The 20,505-nt window shown below is 42.8% G+C and overlaps 2 protein-coding genes across 2 annotated transcripts; both read left to right on the forward strand.

Annotated features, from left to right (window-relative positions):
* The first annotated feature begins 413 nt into the window (after positions 1 to 413).
* LOC309500874 (thread biopolymer filament subunit gamma) lies at positions 414 to 10,170 on the forward strand. The gene is made up of 9 exons (XM_082172690.1): positions 414 to 1,613; positions 1,743 to 1,803; positions 1,912 to 2,007; positions 2,617 to 2,796; positions 2,891 to 3,016; positions 4,329 to 4,549; positions 5,119 to 5,156; positions 6,462 to 6,494; positions 6,645 to 10,170. The coding sequence occupies exons 1-9, from the start codon at positions 967 to 969 to the stop codon at positions 6,686 to 6,688; spliced, it is 1,446 nt and encodes a 481-aa protein (XP_082028816.1). The 5' UTR covers positions 414 to 966; the 3' UTR covers positions 6,689 to 10,170.
* On the forward strand, positions 9,915 to 12,449 carry ccr9a (chemokine (C-C motif) receptor 9a). Its single transcript, XM_082172691.1, has 3 exons — positions 9,915 to 10,169; positions 10,423 to 10,491; positions 10,755 to 12,449. The coding sequence occupies exons 1-3, from the start codon at positions 9,924 to 9,926 to the stop codon at positions 11,808 to 11,810; spliced, it is 1,371 nt and encodes a 456-aa protein (XP_082028817.1). The 5' UTR covers positions 9,915 to 9,923; the 3' UTR covers positions 11,811 to 12,449.
* Positions 12,450 to 20,505: the final 8,056 nt, after the last annotated feature.

Below are 20,505 nucleotides of genomic sequence, written 5' to 3' on the forward strand. Positions count from 1 at the left end.
CAAGCAGAATGTATCGCTAATATTTTCTGTTAAAGTAAAGAAGATGTTTTACCAGTGCCTGATTCTTTTTGGAGGGCTCTTAAAAGCATAAAATTGTATATTTGATTGTATATTTATTTTATCATTTTAATTTAATTTAATTTTCCCTGTCTATTGCCTTTGATGTCACAGCTCAGAATATTTGCTAATGAGGAGTATTTAAGACTATGTACTATTATAGTATTTCTTACATTTTTTAAAGTTTGAATTAGCTTATATTTTTATTTTCAGTTTTCATTTTTCATTTCAAGTTTGAGTAATTTTGTTATGTGCTTTTGTCTTTTTTATTTTTATTTTATATTTCTATTTATCTTTAATGTATTTTTATTTCAGTTTTAGTATACTTCAACTTAAGGCAAGATTTCAAATTAATATGTTAAAAATATATTTATTTATAGCTTCATTTTAATTAACGAAAATGTTTTTTAGGTATAAATCAGTGTATAATGTAATTTTCATGTGATTAATCTCATAGGGGATTGGCTCAAAAAATTCTACAGTTCCACAAGCAAATACAGCAGATTATAAAAGTTTGGGAAACCTGTTTGGAAACAGTCATTGTTTTTGCATTTTAGTTTAGTGATTCTCCAAAAGAGAATAAGGCCATTTAAAAATTTGGTGCGTGAGATTTAAGGGTGATATTAATCTTTTAGCTTTCACTGCAAACACAGCATTTTGATTGAAGTCCCATCCTAGAAGGAAAACATGCCTGCAGGTGAGAATATTTTTAGGTTTAACAGACAACCGACGCCATACCTTGCCACTGAGACAAGTTACAGCTTATTCTTTCTCAATAGAGTGTCTCTTTTTGCACTGCCCTCCCTCCCTTAAGTGTATTTAAACGGCGAGCTTTAGTCTCTCGCCCTGCCTGCACTCCCTGCTCATTTCAGACTCTGATCCTTCAGCACTCATCCATAGCTATTCACCATGGCTTTGTCTGTTTCCTTCGGCTCTTCCAGGATGTCTGGGGGATACGGAGGTCTTGGTGCAAGTAGTGGAGCAAGATTGGGTCTAGGGCTAGGAGGTGGTGCTGGCTTAGGTGGAGCTCTTGGCCTGGGAGGAGGACTGGGCTTTGGAGCCGGTGGAGGTCTTGGCCTTGGCCTTGGTCTTGGCCTTGGTGGAGGTGCTGGAGGTGGTGCAGGATTGGCACTGGGAGGTGGTGGGGGTGGTGCACTGTTTGCCAGTCCTGCATTCGCTATGGGTCGCGCCGTTGCTGCAGGAGGACTCGGTGCAGGCGCCGCACTCGCCTCCGGTCCAGCATCAGGCTCTGCCTTGGCCCCAACACTTTCCAGAGCAGCTGAGAAGCACACACTCTCTGGGCTCAATGACCGCTTTTCCACATACATGGCCAAAGTACGGGCGCTACAGCATGAGAACGCAGCTCTGGAGGCCAAGCTGTCCCAGCTGACTGGGGGGACGGATGTGTCCCAAGAGTCATCCGTGACTGCCACGGTGGAGTATGAGGCCCAGCTGAGCGAGTATCGCAGCACATTGGAAACTCTCACCATCGACACTGTCAAACTGGAGATTGAGTTGGACAATGTCCGTGGAACTGCCCATGAACTGAAAGCTAAGTGAGTGTTTCCTTTTTTCAATGGCATAGTTTTTTTCTTTTTCTTAAAATGCTTAATGTTATTCAAACACTTGAAATATACAGCATATTGTCAATAAATAACATTGTTCTTTTTTGGATTTTCACTAAGGCTTGACTTTGAACAAGGAGTGAAGTTTCAGCTTGAGTCTGATATTGCTGCCATGAAAAAGGTGAGCAGGATGACATCCACATAACGTATACTAAAAACGATCTGTTATTGATCAAATTTGTTGTTCGTAGACAAAACTTTGACCACAAATGCCTGTATCCCTTTTCAGGACATTGAATTGGCCTCTGACTTAAGAATTGATTTGGATGCCAAATTCTCCAGCCTGAAAAATGAACTGGACTTTGTCAGCAAAACACAAGAGGAGGTACATTTCTGTCAATTAAAATCTGAAATGCATACATGCAAGGAGTAATTAATATAATGTGAAATTTTGCAAATATATAAAAAAGCAAATATATTTATATTATTTTATTGTTTTCAATTATGAACTTTAAAAAATAAAATAATGATCACCTAATGATCACCAAGACTAAATTTATTTGATAAAAAATACAGTAAAAACACTAATATGGTGAAATTTTGTAACAATTTAAAAGAACTGTTTGGATTTAAATATGTTTTAATTTATTTAACATTAAGCTTAATTTTTTTGCATATTACTCCAGTCTTCAATGTCACATGATCCTTCATAAATCATTCTAAAATGCTGATTTGTTGCTCAAGAAACATTTCTTATTATTATCAGTGTTGAAAACAGTGCTGCTTACTATTTTTTGTGGAAACCATGATAAAAAATTGTTTTCAGGATTCTTTTAATGAATAGAAAGTTTGAAAGAACGGCATTTTTTAAATGTTTTGTAAAAATGTAAGAGACTATGGGATTTTGTATTAATTTAATGCATCCTAGCTAAATACAAGTATGTTTCTTTCTTTTTTATTAATTTCTCACTGTGTGTTATGTCTATCACTTTAGGAATTGTCATCTTTGCAATCTAAACTGGGCACAACAACAATGGACACTTCAGTCTCAATGATTGAAGTAGACACTGGGAAGTCCTTTGACATCTCTGAAGCGCTCAACAAGATGCGAATGGAATATGATAAATCTGTGCAGCAACACAGAGAGGAGGCTGAGGCTTATTACAAACTCAAGGTCTGCACACAAGAAGTGCTCACATTGTCTGAATGTTTCGATCATTTTTGACATTCCAACTAATAGCTCTTATACTCTCTACTTATGAATCTAGATGGATGAGATGCAGACGACCAATGCCAAAAACACCGAAGCCGTGTCATCGACCAAAGTAGAAATCACAGTTGCCAGGAAAGAGCTGCAGACACTGAATTTAGAGCTGCAAGGGCTTGTGGCCGCAGTAAGTGTTATACTCATTAAAGGATGTGTAATGTTGGCCAAATCAAGGCATTTTTGACAGCAATGAAATTAAGTGCAATTTAATCAACTTAAACACAAGGAAGGTATTTTTAAGACTGTTCAGGTGGTAAAAGTGTTCAAAAGTGGCAGGTCCCTTGAGAAACAATGTTCGTCAGCAGTGTGAAATGCTTCAGCACAGGTTCTCAGCATATTATAAACATCTCTTGAATAAATCACAGCTGTATGAGACAGGAAACAGATTACATAGGAAGTGGTTTATTGATCTCAGCCGTTTTGAATTGGCAGCAAAAGCCCCAATGCCACAAGTTGAAGTTGCACTGCTGCAAAAGTGGCAGTTTTCTAAACAACTCAGACGTTTTAAGAATTTTATGACATCATTTACAATAAATTCGATGTCTGAGAACATGAGATATCATAGTGCTGAAGAATTAGGTGTTTTTGGTTTACTGTACGGTAAAGTTGGACAATTATTCTATGAAAAGACAATGAAACCACTTTATAAAAAAAAGCTAACACATTAGTTTAGGGTCCAATTCTCACTATTATCTAGTTGCTTATTAGCATGCATATTACTAGGATATTGGCTGTTTATTAGTACTTATAAAGCATATCTTATTCTGTATGACCATATTCTACATCCCTTAATCCTACCCAATACCTAAACTTAAAAACTACCTTACTAACTAATAATAAGTAGTAATTATGAGTTTATTGTTAATTTTAAGTTTAAGTTAATAGTTAGTTAATAGTGAGAAGTGGACCCTAATCTTAAGTGTGTTAGGGTTAGGGTTAGGGTTAGATATGAAAGAATTATAGCCACGTTAATAACGTTTGTAAGAAACCAAACCGTTTGTAAATCTGTCAAGATTTCAGCGAGATAAGAGGATTTGTGTTCGTGCTGATCACTCACCTTACTTCAGATACCACAGAGCTCGCCAGAAAGCTTCCCTGTGACAAGATGGCCGCCGGTGATGCCGTTCGAGACTCCGCCTTAAGACATCTAGCCTTAAATGGATGATTGGAATCAACTTCAGAGCATTTTTTTTCCCCAGCTGATCCATTCTAGCTCAAATCCATTGACAGCCAATTAGAATCTATCCTGCTTTAAAGAGCTTGAGCATTTAAAGTGGCAGACAACAAAACTGCAGCAGGCACATATAATAAACAAAATGTTATCGTCCGTTGTTGTGGACGCTTATAGTTATCTTTCTTGTGAATAGGCCTTTAGTCTTTGAAACATAACATGACAGCCATCTATGAAGAAGAACATTTGTTTGTGTTTATCTTTTCAGAACATGTCTCTGGAGCAGAGTTTAGCAGAAGCCCAGGCTCAGTCTAGTGTGGGTGTTGCTGAGTATCAGGCACAGATTTCTAGCCTCACATCAGCCATAGAGTTGGCTAAAACAGACCTTCACAAACAGATCCTGGCCTATCAAGAGCTGCTGGACATCAAACTCGCCCTGGATGTTGAGATCTCCACCTACAGAAAGCTACTGGAAGGAGACGACTTCAAGTAAATATTGTCATAATCATATGGCTAGTTGGCATATAACATGGACATCAGTGTGGCCGGTTGCATAAACATCTTAGACTAGTCTTAAAAGTTAGTAACCTAATTGTTTTCTTCCAAGATTGGTCCCAACTTTTTGAAGTTACATAAAAAGGTAGTTTGGTCTAATCTGAATCTGAGTGATTACCTCTTGTATAACTGCTAATTGGACAAACTAGTTATTAACTGACATAGTCTTAACATAGAGGGCAAGTTTATGCAACTGGCCCCAGGGTCTTAGGTTAAAATGTACATATATGTGCTGATCAAGGAAAGTGTCTATTATGTCGAGTTTTTTCCACCATACTCACCTTTTTGCCTTCACTAGTTTATTTTTATGTGAAGGTCTGTGGTATGATGTTTTCGAAATACAAATATTATGTGTAGTTGCTTGATTGGTATCATAAATAAACTGGAAAGTGTTTGCATAACACAGGACAATTCTAAAACTAGTATGTCAAGTAAAATAGAGATTGCATTGTTTGCTACATTTTCTTTCTTTCTTTTTTTCATTCATACTGTTTAACTTTCAGGATGCCTGAGTTCACAGAGTCATCCTACACTTTTTCAGGTGAGAGCTGCTTTTGTAGTTTCAGTATCTTTGAGTAAATGGAAACCAAACGTTTATGTAAGTTTAACAAATCACAAGGACCAACAGCAACTATGATATCAGAAGCATTAGGGAAAGTCATCAGGGAGTTTCCTGACTACCTTAGAAAACGTATGTGGTCAGACGGTTGAATCTTATTGAGTGTTTGCTTGGTTACTGTTAACAAAACTGTTATATTTATATCAGCATACGCATTGTATGACTGCTCAAACCAACAGAATGTTAGTACACGTATGAGTGTGAATTTGATGATGAAGATGACTCTTTGCAATCTGAGATAAGAGAGAGATAGATTTCAAAGTTTTAAAAAAGTGTCATCCTTTACATACCCTCATGTCATTCCAAACCCTTATGACGTTTTTTCTTCTGTGTAACAGTAAACAAACATTTTGAGTAAAATTTCCGTTGGTACTTTACTGATAATCTTCAAATGAGCTGTTAACAGCATCATTGCTTTAGTGAGAACCGGATCTGTCCGATTTGTGAGTGAATAATTTAGACAGGTTTGTGAACTGGAATCCAGTTGATGTAAAAGGATTATCAAAATAATTATTCATGATATCAAATCATATGAGCGCATGACAGCCCCAGTCCTTATTCACATTCATTATATTTAAAGAGTGGTCAAGATATTCTTAAAAAAATCACTTAGGTGTTCCATGGAAAAAGGAATGACTTATGACTTATGATTGGCGGAATAGTTTTTGTGTGTGTTTTTTGTTAACTATCTCTACTACACACCCCTACAGCTATGCAAATTGTCATTGATTTCACAAAGCGGATAGGATGATCATTCGGTTTTCACTTTTCATGCACATGATAAAGTGACACATGTTGTTAACTTATGGCTTTCACTTATTCAGCAAATGGAATTATGAGGAAAACAGCGTATTCATCCATAACATATATAAAATGTAAATAGTTGTGATGATAGGCATTTTTATTGAAAAGAAAAGTCCAGGGGCATGGGGAGGGGGGGCGCTTTCTCATCTGCGCTTTTCCATCCTGTAGGGAGGGCTGTGCCCCACACCAGCACCCCCCAGGACTCCCCCCATAACCCTGCCCCAAAGGACATACAAACTAGATACATCCTGACAGGCAAGTTTTACTCTAACATGCAAAGGCAGTGTAGGACAGAAACTGCTTCAGGTTTATGAATGTTGACAAATACTTCAGCCAATTAATAGTGCTCATCCCTTGTCCCTTTCTCTCTCTGTTTATTACTGTGTGTGGCTTTATTCCATTGTCCCTTTTTTCTACCAACAGCTGGTCAAATAAAGGTCAAAGAAATTATTACAGGTATGTGCGCAATCATTTCCACTGTTTGATTTGAAGTCAACTTTTATTTGTGCTGTCCATGAACTGCCCTTGCATTCGCCATGTGACTTTAATGTTTTTACCAGTCATCAACAAGACCAGCATGTGACTTTCCTCATCTTTCTTACACAGAGACATCAGTTATCTCTGATGCAGATGATACTGAATCCTCTTGAATTCTGGGAGGCCCTTCAGTCAATGCAGTCTTGATGAATGCAGACCCCTGGCCCAAAGTGTGGAGTGTCATTCGCTGTTTCTTCAATAAAGCTGCATTTATGATTAAATCTATAGGTTTTTTCGTGTTTACATTTGTTCTTTGAATGAAAGAACATCCCAATTAGGGTGACAGTATCAAACTTATGCTATATGAAATACAACAAAAGCACCTTAATTTACATAACTGAGTCAAATACATAGTACAGGGACTCGAACTGGTTGGTAATGCTATTGAAAAATAGAAAGAAGTTAGTAATGCTTCAGTGAGTTACAACCCAAAAGTACACAATACATTTCATTTAGCCCTAAAACACAACACAATGTAAATAAACACCTGTGAAGAATCTATGTGGAAAAATCCCTTATATTAACACAGAACATTGGGTATCACCAGAGAGAAGTCTGTCATTTTCATTGGAAGGTCCAGTTGTAACCTTTTGATTAAACATTACAAATAAAATAAAAAAGAAGGGAAAAAAGAAACATATGCACAGATTAAATGTTCACAATAAGATCTATAGCACGCATTTAGAAAATAGATTTGGTGATATTTTTCATGTCGATTTAAATCTTCAAAATTAACTATACTCTTATCTTCTTTAGACACAATGATGCTATAAACTTCCCTCAGAGTCTTTTATGCTTTCTCTCAGAAGGTTGTTGTTTGAAGATCTCATGTTGCTCTGACGAAAAATTGAGGAAGTCACGCTTTGTGAAATCACGCTCATGTCATTTGTTTTTCTCACTTTTTTCTATTTTAATTTTTCACTTTACCACTGTGATACCACAGGGCTCATGACACTATTCAAAACATCATGTGACTGAGAAGGGTATAATGGAAACAGGCACTCAAACAAACAAACCCAAATAGATGTACACCTCAATTCAACCTTACTTTAGAGCAGAGAGTTAAGATTACTTTAGAGCAGCTACAGATTAGCATCCAGCTAACAACCTGAAATATTTCTAGCCTCATCACATAATAGTATTAAAATGCATTTTTTGGTTTCTGCAAAGTGAATTAATAAACCCTCCACACTCAGAGTTAAAGTTTTGTGGGGGTGTATGAGATGCATTATCTGTGCTTTGTTCCTCTATATAACCTTGTGGTCTTAGCATGTCGTGCAAATGCTCACCGCAGAATGTTCTCAGTAGTACAAGGTACTAAATGACATTTGTCCTCCTCTCTCAGTGCCACAACCGTTGCTATGTTATGCAGGTTTGTCATGCAAACTGATGTACCAGGAGGGTAACCACCTAAATCAACTGACTTTCACGTCAGTTTACACTGATTTAAAGCAAGACGTGCATTGCATCAGCTTTTTGCTATTTACACTTGTGACTGATGATCACTTTATAACAGTCCTCAGTTTAGTGAAATAACCTACAGATAAGGAATCTGTAAAAGTTAGCTCTTTTTTAGCAGTGTTAACATTGAAAGGGTTTTGGCAGTTTAACATGAATCACATGATACCTCCTCAAATTTTTTTTTGAGTTTTAACCAGGCCTCAAACCACAGTTTGAGGAAGGTCTAAAACTCGGATTAAAAGTGCATGTGTGGTTGCATGTGTTTTTTGTTTGACCTGGTCACTGGAAACTGAAAAGAAAGAGGAACAGTTTATGGTTGGCTTGCGTAAATGTCGTCAATGGAGGCCACTGGTATAATTATAGACACAGAGCATGAAGGTCTATCACCTCTTGTTCTTGTGACGTACACCTTCTCTCTTAAAACATTTAGCAAAAATTTTACCTTTAGGGGTACAACAGCTTGTAACTGTGGTAGTTCCCTTAAAAGCCCCTTTTTACCCATAAAAGGTGCATATTATTACCTTAGAGGTGCTACATAAGGTACAAAGTTGTCCTTTTAATGGTACTGCCACAGTGGCAAGCTGAAGGTATAATTTGTACACATTTTTTCTGAGAGTGTTGTTTGCACTTTAAATGAATATATCCAACACATTTTCGCACAGAAATAGTTTATACCAACACAGAACATGTTTTTGATCTTGTCACTGTCAATCATATCTGGAAACGAGCGATAAGATGAGTTTATAAATTGAGCAATCAGTATTGCATTCAGCAATGGCAACAACAGATCCAAGATAACCCAAAACTACTTGTTTTGAAAAGCCGTGTAACAGCATGACCTAAAAAAAAACTATCTTGCATATCTATGCTAAGCATCACGGTTGTTTATTAACACTGTTATATGAAATTAAATATTTTTTATTTATATTTACTCCAAGGGAGAACATGCAGTAGAGTCTGATGAGTGAGAAAGAGGAAATTTGTCCTTTGAAACAGGATATGGCCTAATAGTGCATCAAAAAAAATAAATGTAATAAGTGTCTGGGTGACAGTCTTAACGATAAACAGGATGTCTGGGGCACGAAGATTCTCACTTAAGTAAGGAACCATAGGCCTACATGCAATGATGGCGTGTAAAAAAATGCAAATGAAAGCTTATTTATGATCAAAACTTTAAACGTTATCGATGCAGCCAGGGTCAGAAGTGTTGACGTATCATCTGTATTGCGTAAATTGTTGGTAAAGAAGTTGCTGTGTATGCTATTGCTCTAATTCATCAGCTAGCGAATGATTAGTGTTTTACTTATGTGTTGATAAAAATCTGGATCCTGTCATGTCATGTCAAAGTGACTGAACACAGTGACAAACAAACCTTATAAAACAGCGAAAAAGGGAAGATGATACAGTTCCAGGAGCTTCCTTGTTTTCTTTTTTTATTTCATGGCAATCATGACAATGTGTTACTCGAGTTGAAAACAAGAGTTCAGTGTAGGCAACATCCCCCTAAAAAATGTAAATTAATCAAGATGTATAATAATAGAAATGATCGATCCGAAGTGTCAACATTCTTTACTGGATGTCCAGTATACATATGGCATGCGTAAGGCAAGGCATTCACTCTTCATTCACAGTCAAAAAAGTTGGTTAAGGTGTTGGAAGAGGTGCCATTTATCTTTTTTTTGTTGAGCATGACTAAAACACATTTTAGTCCTTTGCGTGTTGCACCACAGATAACACTGCATGATGTTGTGATATCGGGGAGCATTTTCAAATGCAGCCAATCTAAAACTCAGTAATTATGGTTTTTGAGGCATGTCCAAAAATGATCAAATAAAAACAAAACAGTTTTCTCTTTAATGTTGCTCTATGTATAAAATGGGCTCATAAATGAACATGTCATACCTGGCTGTTGTGTTAGAAGGTGACTCTAAGAGAGGGGGGAAAAAAAAGTGTGAAAAGAGTTCATGCTTCTTGTGCGTCACTGTGGTTAAACCTCAGACCTTAAAAGCTTCTGCAAAACAGACGTTTTCCAGACGGCGCCAAAAACAACGTGAAAGTGATCATAGTGATCGGGAAGGCAGCAGACAGCAGCTCATCTCTATTACTAGTCCCTTTTTTCTCCAAGATAGTAAAGTAAGTACTACCTATACATCAATAGAGTTTTTAGAGTAGCCTATGTAAAGGAACAGGTTGCTAATGCTTAATTTCATAAACAGTCCAAATTCAAAAGACTGATTAATCATGATGCACTCTTTTTTTTTGGTTGTGGATATTTGTGAATTTAATATTTAGTGTACTTAAGTGAAATATAAGTGAATCTTTGTTAATGAGTTTTTTTTATATTTAATTTAAAATGTTTTTTTAACTTTTTTAAAAACTTTTTTAGGAACAGAGATCAACGATGAACATAACCGACCTTGTGACGGCATTCACTGACAATACGACGTCAGAATATGTAAGTGATATCTGAATATTTACATTAAGTGCATGCTGACAACGCTATGTCTCATTATGTCAATGTCACTTTTATTTGTATATAGCACTATTAAAACAAACATGTTGACCAATGTGCTTTACATCATCTCAGTAAAATAAACAAAAAATGATGACTGGTGTTTGTCTGCAACTTTAACGTCAACAAAGTGTTGTTTAAATGCACATTATCGGGGTTAATAAACTAAAAGCTAAGTAAGACACATGCTTTGTTATATTTCACAGGATTATGATAATGAATCTTACACAACTATGGGTGATTATGAGGATGGGTCAGTGTGTGACAGATCGCCAGTGCGACTGTTTCGAAGCTACTATGAACCTGCTTTATATTGGATAATTGTCATTCTGGGAGCCATTGGCAACTTTCTGGTGGTCTGGATATACGCACACTTCGCAAACCGCTTGAAGTCGATGACGGATGTTTATCTACTGAACCTGGCTCTGGCAGATATGTTCTTCCTCTGCACTCTGCCATTCTGGGCCGCCGATTCCTTCAACGGCTGGACCTTTGGCTTGGCTCTCTGCAAAATCGTCTCTGCCATTTACAAAATCAACTTCTTCAGCAGCATGTTTCTACTTACCTGCATCAGCGTCGACCGCTACATTGTAATTGTAAAGACTGCCCAGGCGCAAAACTCCAAGAGGGTTCGTCTCTTGTACAGCAAGCTCATTTGTGTGTTAGTCTGGATCCTGGCGGCCTTGTTGTCCATTCCAGAGTTTCTCTTTGCCCGTTCGAAACAAGATGAGGAGGGAAATCACTTTTGCACCATGGTCTACTGGAACAATGAAAACAACCGTACTAAAATACTGGTCCTGGTTCTCCAGATCTGCATGGGCTTTTGCATCCCTCTCATAGTGATGATCTTCTGCTACACCAACATCATCCGCACCCTGCTCAAGACGAGAAACTTCCAGAAGCACAAGGCCCTGCGGGTCATCATGGCAGTTGTGGCGGTGTTTGTTATCTCTCAGCTCCCGTACAATGGCATGTTGGTCTTGGAAGCCACTCAGGCTGCCAATACGACAATTACAAACTGCGAAGAGGTCCAGCGCTTTGACATCGCCGGCCAAGTTCTGAAGAGCCTCGCCTACATGCACAGCTGCCTAAACCCGTTGCTTTACGCCTTCGTTGGAGTGCGTTTCCGAAAAGATGTGATTCGAATTTTCCGAAACCTTGGCTGTTGTCCAATCCAGAAGAACTCCAAGTCGTTGTTGGGAAGCCAACCCCGCCCATCTGTTATGTCGGACACAGACACCACCAATGCGCTGTCATTGTGAACAGGGTCAGATCACTCTCAGTGAGGCTTGCTTAGCAAAAGCAAAAACAAAAGTTGCAGTTTTGCTGCAGGTGCTTGGCATCTGAGTTTCAAAACAGAAGTTCGAGGTTCCATAAGAGTTCTTTGCATGCTTGAATACATGCGGTCTGGAGGAGGGCTGAAGTAACCTGCTCACCACAATGAGATGGCTACAACTTTGAATATTGCATAACAAGAGCTCTCTCTGTTTGACTGGGCCATTAATATGAAAGTAAAATCCTGATCAAATAATTGTGTACTGTATGAATACAGTATAAACAGTGTTACGTCAGGGACTGATTTGCCCATTTAACTGTTACAATATTTTCCATCTATTGTTCAGCATTAATTTTTACGTTTATCAAATGTTGTATAACAAGTGTTTATGAATGTTATTTTATGATGCAATTTTTTTGTGTGTATTTGAATTGCTGCAAAAATATAACTGTGAAAGTTTTCTTCATGATTTAAAGCCAGTTTTGTACAGTCAGGGTTTTGTATCTGTGTTGTTTTCATTTCACACCAAACATAATGTGTATAAATATTTGCTGCTCATTTTGTAAAATTTCAAACAGTATATTAAATACAAAATGTTAATAAACCTGATATACAGACTTTTTAATTGTAGTCTTATTCCCTTTCACTTATACAAACACATATGCATAAACACACATTTTCTCCATCATACACTGATATCACTGGGGAAGTATACCATCAGAATTTTTTTTTTTTACTTTAGGGCCAGAACAGCTTATCACTGGGGCACTTTCCACAAAATGCACCTTTTATGGGTAAATAAGGTACAAAAATGTAACTTTGTACCTTAGCCTTGTCACTGAGGCAGTATCCTCAATGTTTGCACACAAGCGTACTTCTATTAATAAAGACATGAGAGTATCTAAGATGTTTTAATTGTGATACTCGAATCTGGCAGATTGCCACAAGTGTATACTGTGGTGCGAACCGTTGGGACTGTGACGTACACTATGTTTCTGGTTTACTCAGTGTGGTCTTGTGGGGAGACAGACACACTCACTAGAAAACAGACACGTGATTGCCCACACACCTTACCCAAGCATTTCAAAAATCAACACACAATGCGCTCAAAAAGTACCTTGAATTCAACAGACCTACAGAATGGGGCACAGAAAATCACATAAATTTCCACATATCTGCTTATTAAAATGAAAACTGATTCAAAGGGGGTGTTCTTCTGTAACTTTCACAGTGCTTACAAATTCTTTAAAAAACAAACAAAAAATTCCCTACCATGTCTACTAATTTAAAAAACAAACAAAAAACACTGGTGGATAAAATATAGGCTAGTCATATGAAGTATAGGCTTTTTTATGGTGATTAAAAAAAGGAATCATTGCAGTACATGCTCAAGATCAAAATGTTCTGTTTCTCTGCTCTTAAATATATTAGTGAAGTGCAGATAGGGTCGAATAACCACACAGTACAAGCACACTCCTGTCTCTGCTAAACTTACGACAGGAAGTGGCAGACAAGCTAGCCAGCATGTTCTTTCCAAAGTGATAGACACTGTCTGTCAATCAGCAATCATAGACAGTATATAAACGTCAACAATACATCTGAGGTTAAATATATCATTAAAAATATATATATTAAAACCCATAAAATAAAAACTATAAACACTAGGCTATATGCACACTGTGGCGTAGCCAATTTAAAAATTATATTATTGTTTATTTAAATATTTTGATCAGATTATCGTTTGTTTTTATCAGTCTATGGTTTTTATCTGTATGACTCCCCCTAGTGGACATGGACATTTTTTACATCTTGGAACAGATGTTCAAAATAGGCAGGCCACGCCCACACCCAGGGGGAAAACAATCAAACCGTCTCTTGCGAGAGGCTGCCTCCTTGTCATTTCTTGCTTCTAACAAAAGACAGACAAATGCCTAAAAGCTGCTGTGTGACAAGGTGTACAGCAAACAAGCTAAAAAACCCAGAAATACGTTTTTATTAGCTCTCGACCTCAAAAAACGAGTGTTTAGTACATAAAAGTGGATACAGGCAGATGAGACAGAGCGTCACGTGTCTCATTACTCTGAGAACTAACGTACGCCCGCCGGAGGAGACTGTAATCGGCAACACAGGATAGTTTATCTTACAGAAATATAATATATAAAACTGACATTTGGATATTTGACTCACCAGTGACCAAATGTTTAACTTACTGCACACGTAGTGGATTTTAGTGCATACTGAGTGTCAGGATCCCACAATTTACCCATTCGTTCCAGCCTGTATCCACTTTTATGTCCTCAAACGCTCGTTTTTTGGGGTCGACAGCTTATGAAAAATTATTTCTGGGTTTCTTAGCTTGTTTTCTGTACACCTTGTCACATAGCAGCTTTTAGGCATTATTCTGTATTTTGTTAGAAGCAAGAAATGACAAGGAGGCAGCCTCTCGCAATGCAAAGTCAATGGAGACAGTTGGTTTGTTTTCCCCCTTGGTGTGCGTGGTCTTCAGATTATGACGCGTTGCGCTGCGCTCTGTCTCTATATCCTGCGTCGTCAAGTCATCTTCATTTATATAGCGCTTTTAACAATGTAGATTGTTCCAAAGCAGCTTTACAATGATAATAGGAAATTAAAGTAAAGTGTTTTGGCTTTATAGCAGCTCTAGAATAAAGTTATTGTCCAGCTAAAGTTAGTTTGATTGATTCACTTACGTCGCAACGATCATTAGTTATTAACTTAGGGGCCGCTAACACGACACCGTTTTAACAGAAAACGCTCTCGGTTACTAACGTAACCTCGGTTCTCTCTAGATGAGGGAACGAGTGTTGCGTAAGCTAGCTTACGCTACGGGAAAAACCCTTTTCTCGAGAATACTGAAGCCAAAAAAAAAAATTATCCTTAATTTTTGCATTAGTTTAAAACGCATTGCTGCATAAGCAGACCTAGGCAGAGCGGCTCGCGCGCCTATTGGTTGCTCAGCAGCAACTGCTGCAACCTATCCAGGACCTGCTCGTGACGAAGCACCAATGAGGGCGCGGGCGCCCGTGCGCGTCACGTCCCGCCAGAATGGGCATGGCTACAGGCTATAAAAGCAGGCCCGTGAGGTTGTTCTCTGGTTTTTCAATCTGAAGCGAACCAGAAGTAGCACAAGCACGGCAGGGTTACGCAACACTCGTTCCCTCATCTAGAGAGAACCGAGGTTACGTTAGTAACCGAGAGCGTTCTCTTACGAGAGTACTCTCGTGTTGCGTAAGCTAGCTTACGCTACGGGAACCCAATGTAAAACGCTGTGCGTGCTAGAGAAGGTCCACATGCACGTTCCCAAGGGCATGTGCCCGGGGACAAACGTAAGTGGTAATATCTGGGCCGATGAGGGTTGGGCCCAGGGAGAGATAACCATTCCAGAGTGTGGGAATGGGTGCTTAATATAATAGAACAGCCAGGTACATCCGTGGGCTGAACTAAGAATGATAACACTGCCTGTCAGCCACCTGAACCCGAAGGACAGGTGAAAAAAGATCACAGACAGGAAGACCTGGTCTGTCGATCTGGAGCCTGTGTATAACACAAACCACACACAGTCTGTGTCGATCTGCAGCGAGAGCGAACAGAGCTAGTATGTTAGACTGACAACAGTTTAGCCTTTAGGGCAGGCACCTCCAGGTTATAAAACCTGATAAATGTAGACGGAGAGGCCCAGCCCGCCGACGTACAAATATCATGGAGCGAGACTCCGCGAGACCACGCCCACGACGAGGCCATGCCTCTGGTGGAGTGCGCTCTGACGCCCAGAGGGCAATGAAGGTTCTTAGACCTATAAGCCATAGCGATAGCGTCAACTATCCATCTGGACAGGCTCTGTTTCGATGTGGCTAAGCCCTTAGTGCGGCCACCGAACGAAACGAAGAGCTGCTCTGACTGCCTAGAAGCATCAGACCGTTCGACATATATTCTCAGCGCCCTGACGGGGCAGAGAAAATTCACATCGTCCTCACCCTCAGATCTCGGAAGAGCTGACAGTGAAATGATCTGTGATCTGAACGGAGTGGAAAGCACTTTGGGGACATAACCGTGCCTCGGTTTAAGGATGACTTCAGAGTCATTAGGCCCAAACTCCAAGCACGAAGCACTCACAGAGAGCGCGTGAAGGTCACCCACTCGCTTAACTGAAGCGAGAGCCATGAGAAAAGCGGTCTTCAGTGAAAGATACCGCAAATCCACGGACTGGAGGGGTTCAAAGGGTTCGCCCTTCATGGCTTCCAGGACCAAGGAGAGGTCCCAGGCTGGAACCAGAGGGGGCTGAGGAGGATTTAACCTCTTAGCTCCTCTTAGGAACCTAACAATGAGGTCGTCTCTACCCAGTGACCGGCCATGCAAAGGTTTTGTAAACGCCGCAATGGCCACCACATACACTTTGAGCGTGGAGGGGGACCTGCCCTCGTCCAAAAGCTCTTGCAGAAAGGAGAGAACCTCTGCAACGCTACAGCGCTGTTGGTCTAAGTTTCGGGCCGAGCACCAGCCGGAAAACACTGACCATTTAGAGGCGTAGAGCCTTCTCGTAGAGGGTGCTCTAGCCTGAGTAATTGTGTTCAACACTGCCGCTGGGAGGTCAGCGGGTACCCGTTGATGGCCCATGCATGCAGGGCCCATAAGTCGGGGCGCGGGTGCCAGATCGCGCCCCTGGCCTGGGAGAGGAGATCTTTCCTCACCGGAATCGGCCACGGGGTCGTGCTCGTCAGTTGCATCAGCTCTGAGAACCACACTTGATTCCTCCAGAGCGGCGCCACGAGGAGCACAGAGCATTTGCTCTCCCTGATGCGCTTGATTACCTGTGGTAACATCGCGATCGGGGGAAACGCATAGAGCGGACGGCTGGGCCAGTCGTGGGCCAGCGCATCTCTCTGTTTCGTGAAGAATACTGGGCAGTGCGCGTTCTCCGTCGACGCAAAGAGGTCGACCTCCGCTCTGCCGAAGATGTCCCATAGTAACTGGGCTATCTGAGGGTGCAGGGACCATTCCCCGGGGGGAACGTTGTCCCTGGACAGCATGTAGGGGGCCCACATTTTGGGAGCCCGGGACATGTGATGCTCTCAGTGAGCGCAGGTTGTGCCCACAAGAGGAGGCGTTCCGCCAGCTTGTGAAGGCTCCGTGACCTGAGACCGCCCTGGCGGTTGATGTATGACACCACTGACATGTTGTCCGTGCGGACCAAAACGTATCTCAAGGCATTTTCGACCGCTTTCATCTCCAGACAGTTTATGTGTAGGCGCCTTTCTGAGGCTGCCCACAGACCAAACACTGGTCTGCCCTCGTAGAGGGCGCCCCAACCTGAGTTGGATGCGTCTGTCGAGATTACTTTTCGTCTCGAAGCCATGCCCAGATCCACTCCTGACTGATACCAGTCTGCCGCCTTCCAGGGATTCAGTGCTGTGACACAGTTCTGAGTTACCCTGAGGCGAACGCGGCCAGCGGACCATGCTCGCAGCGGGACCCGCGTCTTCAGCCAGTGCTGCAGCGGGCGCATGAAAAGCAAGCCCAGCTGGAGCACTGCCGAGGCCGAAGCCATAAGACCCAGCATCCTCTGAAAACGTTTGAGAGGAAAAATGCTGCCGGTCCTGAAAGCTGCAGCTGAGCGCTGAATCTGCAGCGCGCGCTGTGACGTCAGCCGCGCTGTCATTGACACAGAGTCTAAGTTTGTTCCCAGAAAAGAGATTCTCTGGCTGGGAGACAGTAAACTCTTGGTCCAGTTGATTTGGAGACCCAAATCCCGTAAATGGTCGAGTAATAGAGCCCTGTGCGCTATTAACTCTGACTCTGACTGGGCTAGAATAAGCCAGTCGTCCAGATAGTTCAGTATTCGCATCCCCCGTTGTCTCAGGGGAGCGAGCGCTGCATCCATGCACTTCGTGAATGTACGGGGTGCTAAGGACAGACCGAACGGCAGGACGGTGTACTGATAGCTCAGCCCCTCGAAGGCGAATCGCAAGAAAGGCCTGTGATGGGGCGCTATTTGAATCTGAAAATATGCGTCTTTCAGATCCACAGAGATAAACCAGTCCCTCGGGCGAATTTGCGCGAGAATCTGACTGGTCGTGAGCATTTTGAACGATCTCTGCATAAGGGCTCTGTTCAGCCGTCTGAGATCTAGGATGGGTCTGAGACCGCCATCCTTCTTTGGAACGAGGAAATATCTGCTGTAAAAACCTGCCTCGCTCAGTGTGTGAGGGACGGCTTCTACGGCTCGTTTCTCTAACAGTTTCGCAATCTCGGCGCGAAGTAGGTGTGCTACTTCGTTGTTCACCGTGGTTTCGACCCTGGCTCGAAAGCGAGGGGGTCTGCGAGCGAACTGTAGTGAATAGCCTCGTTCTACCGTGTTCAGTACCCATTCTGACACGCCCGGCAGCTCCCTCCATGCCTTTATGTGAAAAGCTAGAGGGAGAATAACGCGCGGGCTGTTGTCGCTGTGTGTGTGTGGCACATATCTCACAGCGCCTGAGAGAGAGCGCGCGCTCATGGAGGCGCGCGCGCTTCGCACACACATAACACAGCTCGTGTCTGGTAGAGGGTGATTTACACACGGGACACGTTTTGTGTTTATTGACGGGGGCTCTGAATGAGTGCTTATCACAGAGCAGCCCGTGTTTGTGTGTAGGGATGAGCGCTGTACAGCGGGCACCTTTCCCACATTCAAAACACACACGGCGTGAGCCGAGTTTATGGATATGGGCCGTGAATGAGTGTGAGTCACTGAGTCGGCCGTGTTTGTATGTAGGCGCGAACACTGTGGAGTGGGCACATGACCTACATTTATAACACCATCGGCGTGAGCCGGATAAACAGACAGAATGCTCTTTCTGTGATTTATTTGGGCGGCCGTAAAAACGGCCTTTGGGTACAGGCGAGCGTGTTGTGTAACGGGCTCGTTGGCTGTGAAATACACATCTCCAGTCACCTCTGCTGAGGGAACTGTGAGAGCGAGGCGCGCTGATTTTGATGGCGGTCCGGCCGCAGCGGGACTCGACCATCTTCGTCTTCCTAACGCGGTCAGGAAGACTTTGAGGGCTCTGCCTTCAGCACAATCTTGGACCGGGGTCCCCGAGGGGGAGGCGGTCTGTGGCGGCTGGAAGAGCGTGAGCGCTGGGAATCCCTCGGCTGACGGCGCTGTGAGGCTGACGGCTGGGGAGGCTGTGGCGCTGATTTCCGGTTGGGCGGCTGTTTAGAGCGACCCGTAGCGGAACTGGAGCGCTTCGGCAAGAAATGCCGCATAGCCTGGGAGGTTTTCTGAACCTCGGAGTACCGTTCCGAAAACCCCTTGACAGCCGGGCCGAAGAGACCGGATGGCGCCACGGGCGCGTCGAGGAAAGTGGCTCTGTCGGACTCCTTCATGTCGGACAGCGTTAAACACAAGTGTCTCTCGGTGACAGTGAGAGACGCCATATTCCTCCCGATGGCCTGAGCAGCGGACTTAGTGGCTCGTAGCGCTAAGTCGGTCGCGCTCCTGAGGTCATTAAAATTCTCAGGGTTCGGGCCCGCCTCGTCCATTTTACGGAGAAGGTCGGCCTGATACACCTGAAGCACGGCCATCGTGTGAAGTGCGGACGCGGCTTGACCGGCGGCGGTGTAGGCGCGACCGATCAAAGCCGAAGTAGTCCTGCAGGCTTTGGAAGGCAGTGAAGGATGAGACTGCCATCCGGCGGAAGGCGGGCAGAGGTGCGTGGCTACCGGTTCCTCGACCGGAGGAATGCAGAGGTAGCCCTTGTCTTTCGCGCCGTCTACTAGAGAGAGCGTCGAAGAGACAGTAGAACGCAGCCTGGCAGAAAATGGCGCCTTCCAGCTCTTAATGAGCTCCTCGTGGAGCTCCGGAAGAAAGGGGGCAGGCCTCGTGTGAGGCGTCGAGCGGCGGCCTGGCAGAAAGCAACCGTCCAGCCTGCTGGGTGCAGGCTCGTCAGGAAGCGACCAATCGAGGCCGAGGTCCTCCACGGCCTTGGTAAGCAGGCGAAGAAGCTCAGCGTCGAACGTAGACCGCACACCGCTCGATTCCTGAAGAGAAGGGGCGGGGTCCGGAATGGAGCCCGACCAGCCTTCGCAGTCAGAAGCCAGGATAGAGCAGCTGTCCCCTTCTGCGTCATCTCCCCCCGACTCGATATCCACAGCGGCGGCTGGCCGGCCGTGATAGAGGTGGGGGATGCAGAGAGCGATGCACACGGGGAGAGATCCGGCATGCAAGCGCTCGCGGCAGATGCCTCCGGTGTTCTCTGTGAACGGCACTTTTTACGGCGCGGCCCAGAAGAGAGAAGCGGAGGGGCGGGATCCACGCTGAAAGATGCTAGGCGAGCCCGCAGGGTCGCCATAGACATCACTTCACATTCCGGGCAGCTGCCCAGGGAAAGCGCGTGGTCCGCGTGTGTCTGTCCCAGGCAGGAAACGCACAGGATGTGGCTCGGCAGGAGCCGCACTTTTTGAAAAGAGGCTTTTGCAACAACGCCTCGCTCTTTTAGATGCAAGCGTGTGTAACGTAACACGCGGTAATGAAAAAGGATATTCGGCGCCGGATAGCGCAGCAGGAAGAGCTTCGAGAAAATAGTCTAACGCCGTGGTACAACGAGCACACTCGGGCCCTTAAGAGAGCAGCACGAAAAATGGAGCGTAACTGGAAGAAAACAAAACTAAACGTTTTTCGAATT

Source organism: Leuciscus leuciscus (genome assembly GCF_965113295.1).
Source record: "Leuciscus leuciscus genome assembly, chromosome: 6".
Taxonomy (NCBI): Eukaryota; Metazoa; Chordata; class Actinopteri; order Cypriniformes; family Leuciscidae; genus Leuciscus; species Leuciscus leuciscus.

Coding starts and splice junctions, on each gene's coding strand:
- LOC309500874 (XM_082172690.1), top strand. CDS start 967: ATGGCTTTGTCTGTTTCCTTCGGCTCTTCCAGGATGTCTGGGGGATAC. Junction 1,614..1,742: donor GCCCATGAACTGAAAGCTAA/GTGAGTGTTTCC, acceptor ATTTTCACTAAG/GCTTGACTTTGAACAAGGAG. Junction 5,157..6,461: donor GTCATCCTACACTTTTTCAG/GTGAGAGCTGCT, acceptor TTCTACCAACAG/CTGGTCAAATAAAGGTCAAA.
- ccr9a (XM_082172691.1), top strand. CDS start 9,924: ATGAACATGTCATACCTGGCTGTTGTGTTAGAAGGTGACTCTAAGAGA. Junction 10,170..10,422: donor TTTTTCTCCAAGATAGTAAA/GTAAGTACTACC, acceptor AAACTTTTTTAG/GAACAGAGATCAACGATGAA. Junction 10,492..10,754: donor ACAATACGACGTCAGAATAT/GTAAGTGATATC, acceptor TATATTTCACAG/GATTATGATAATGAATCTTA.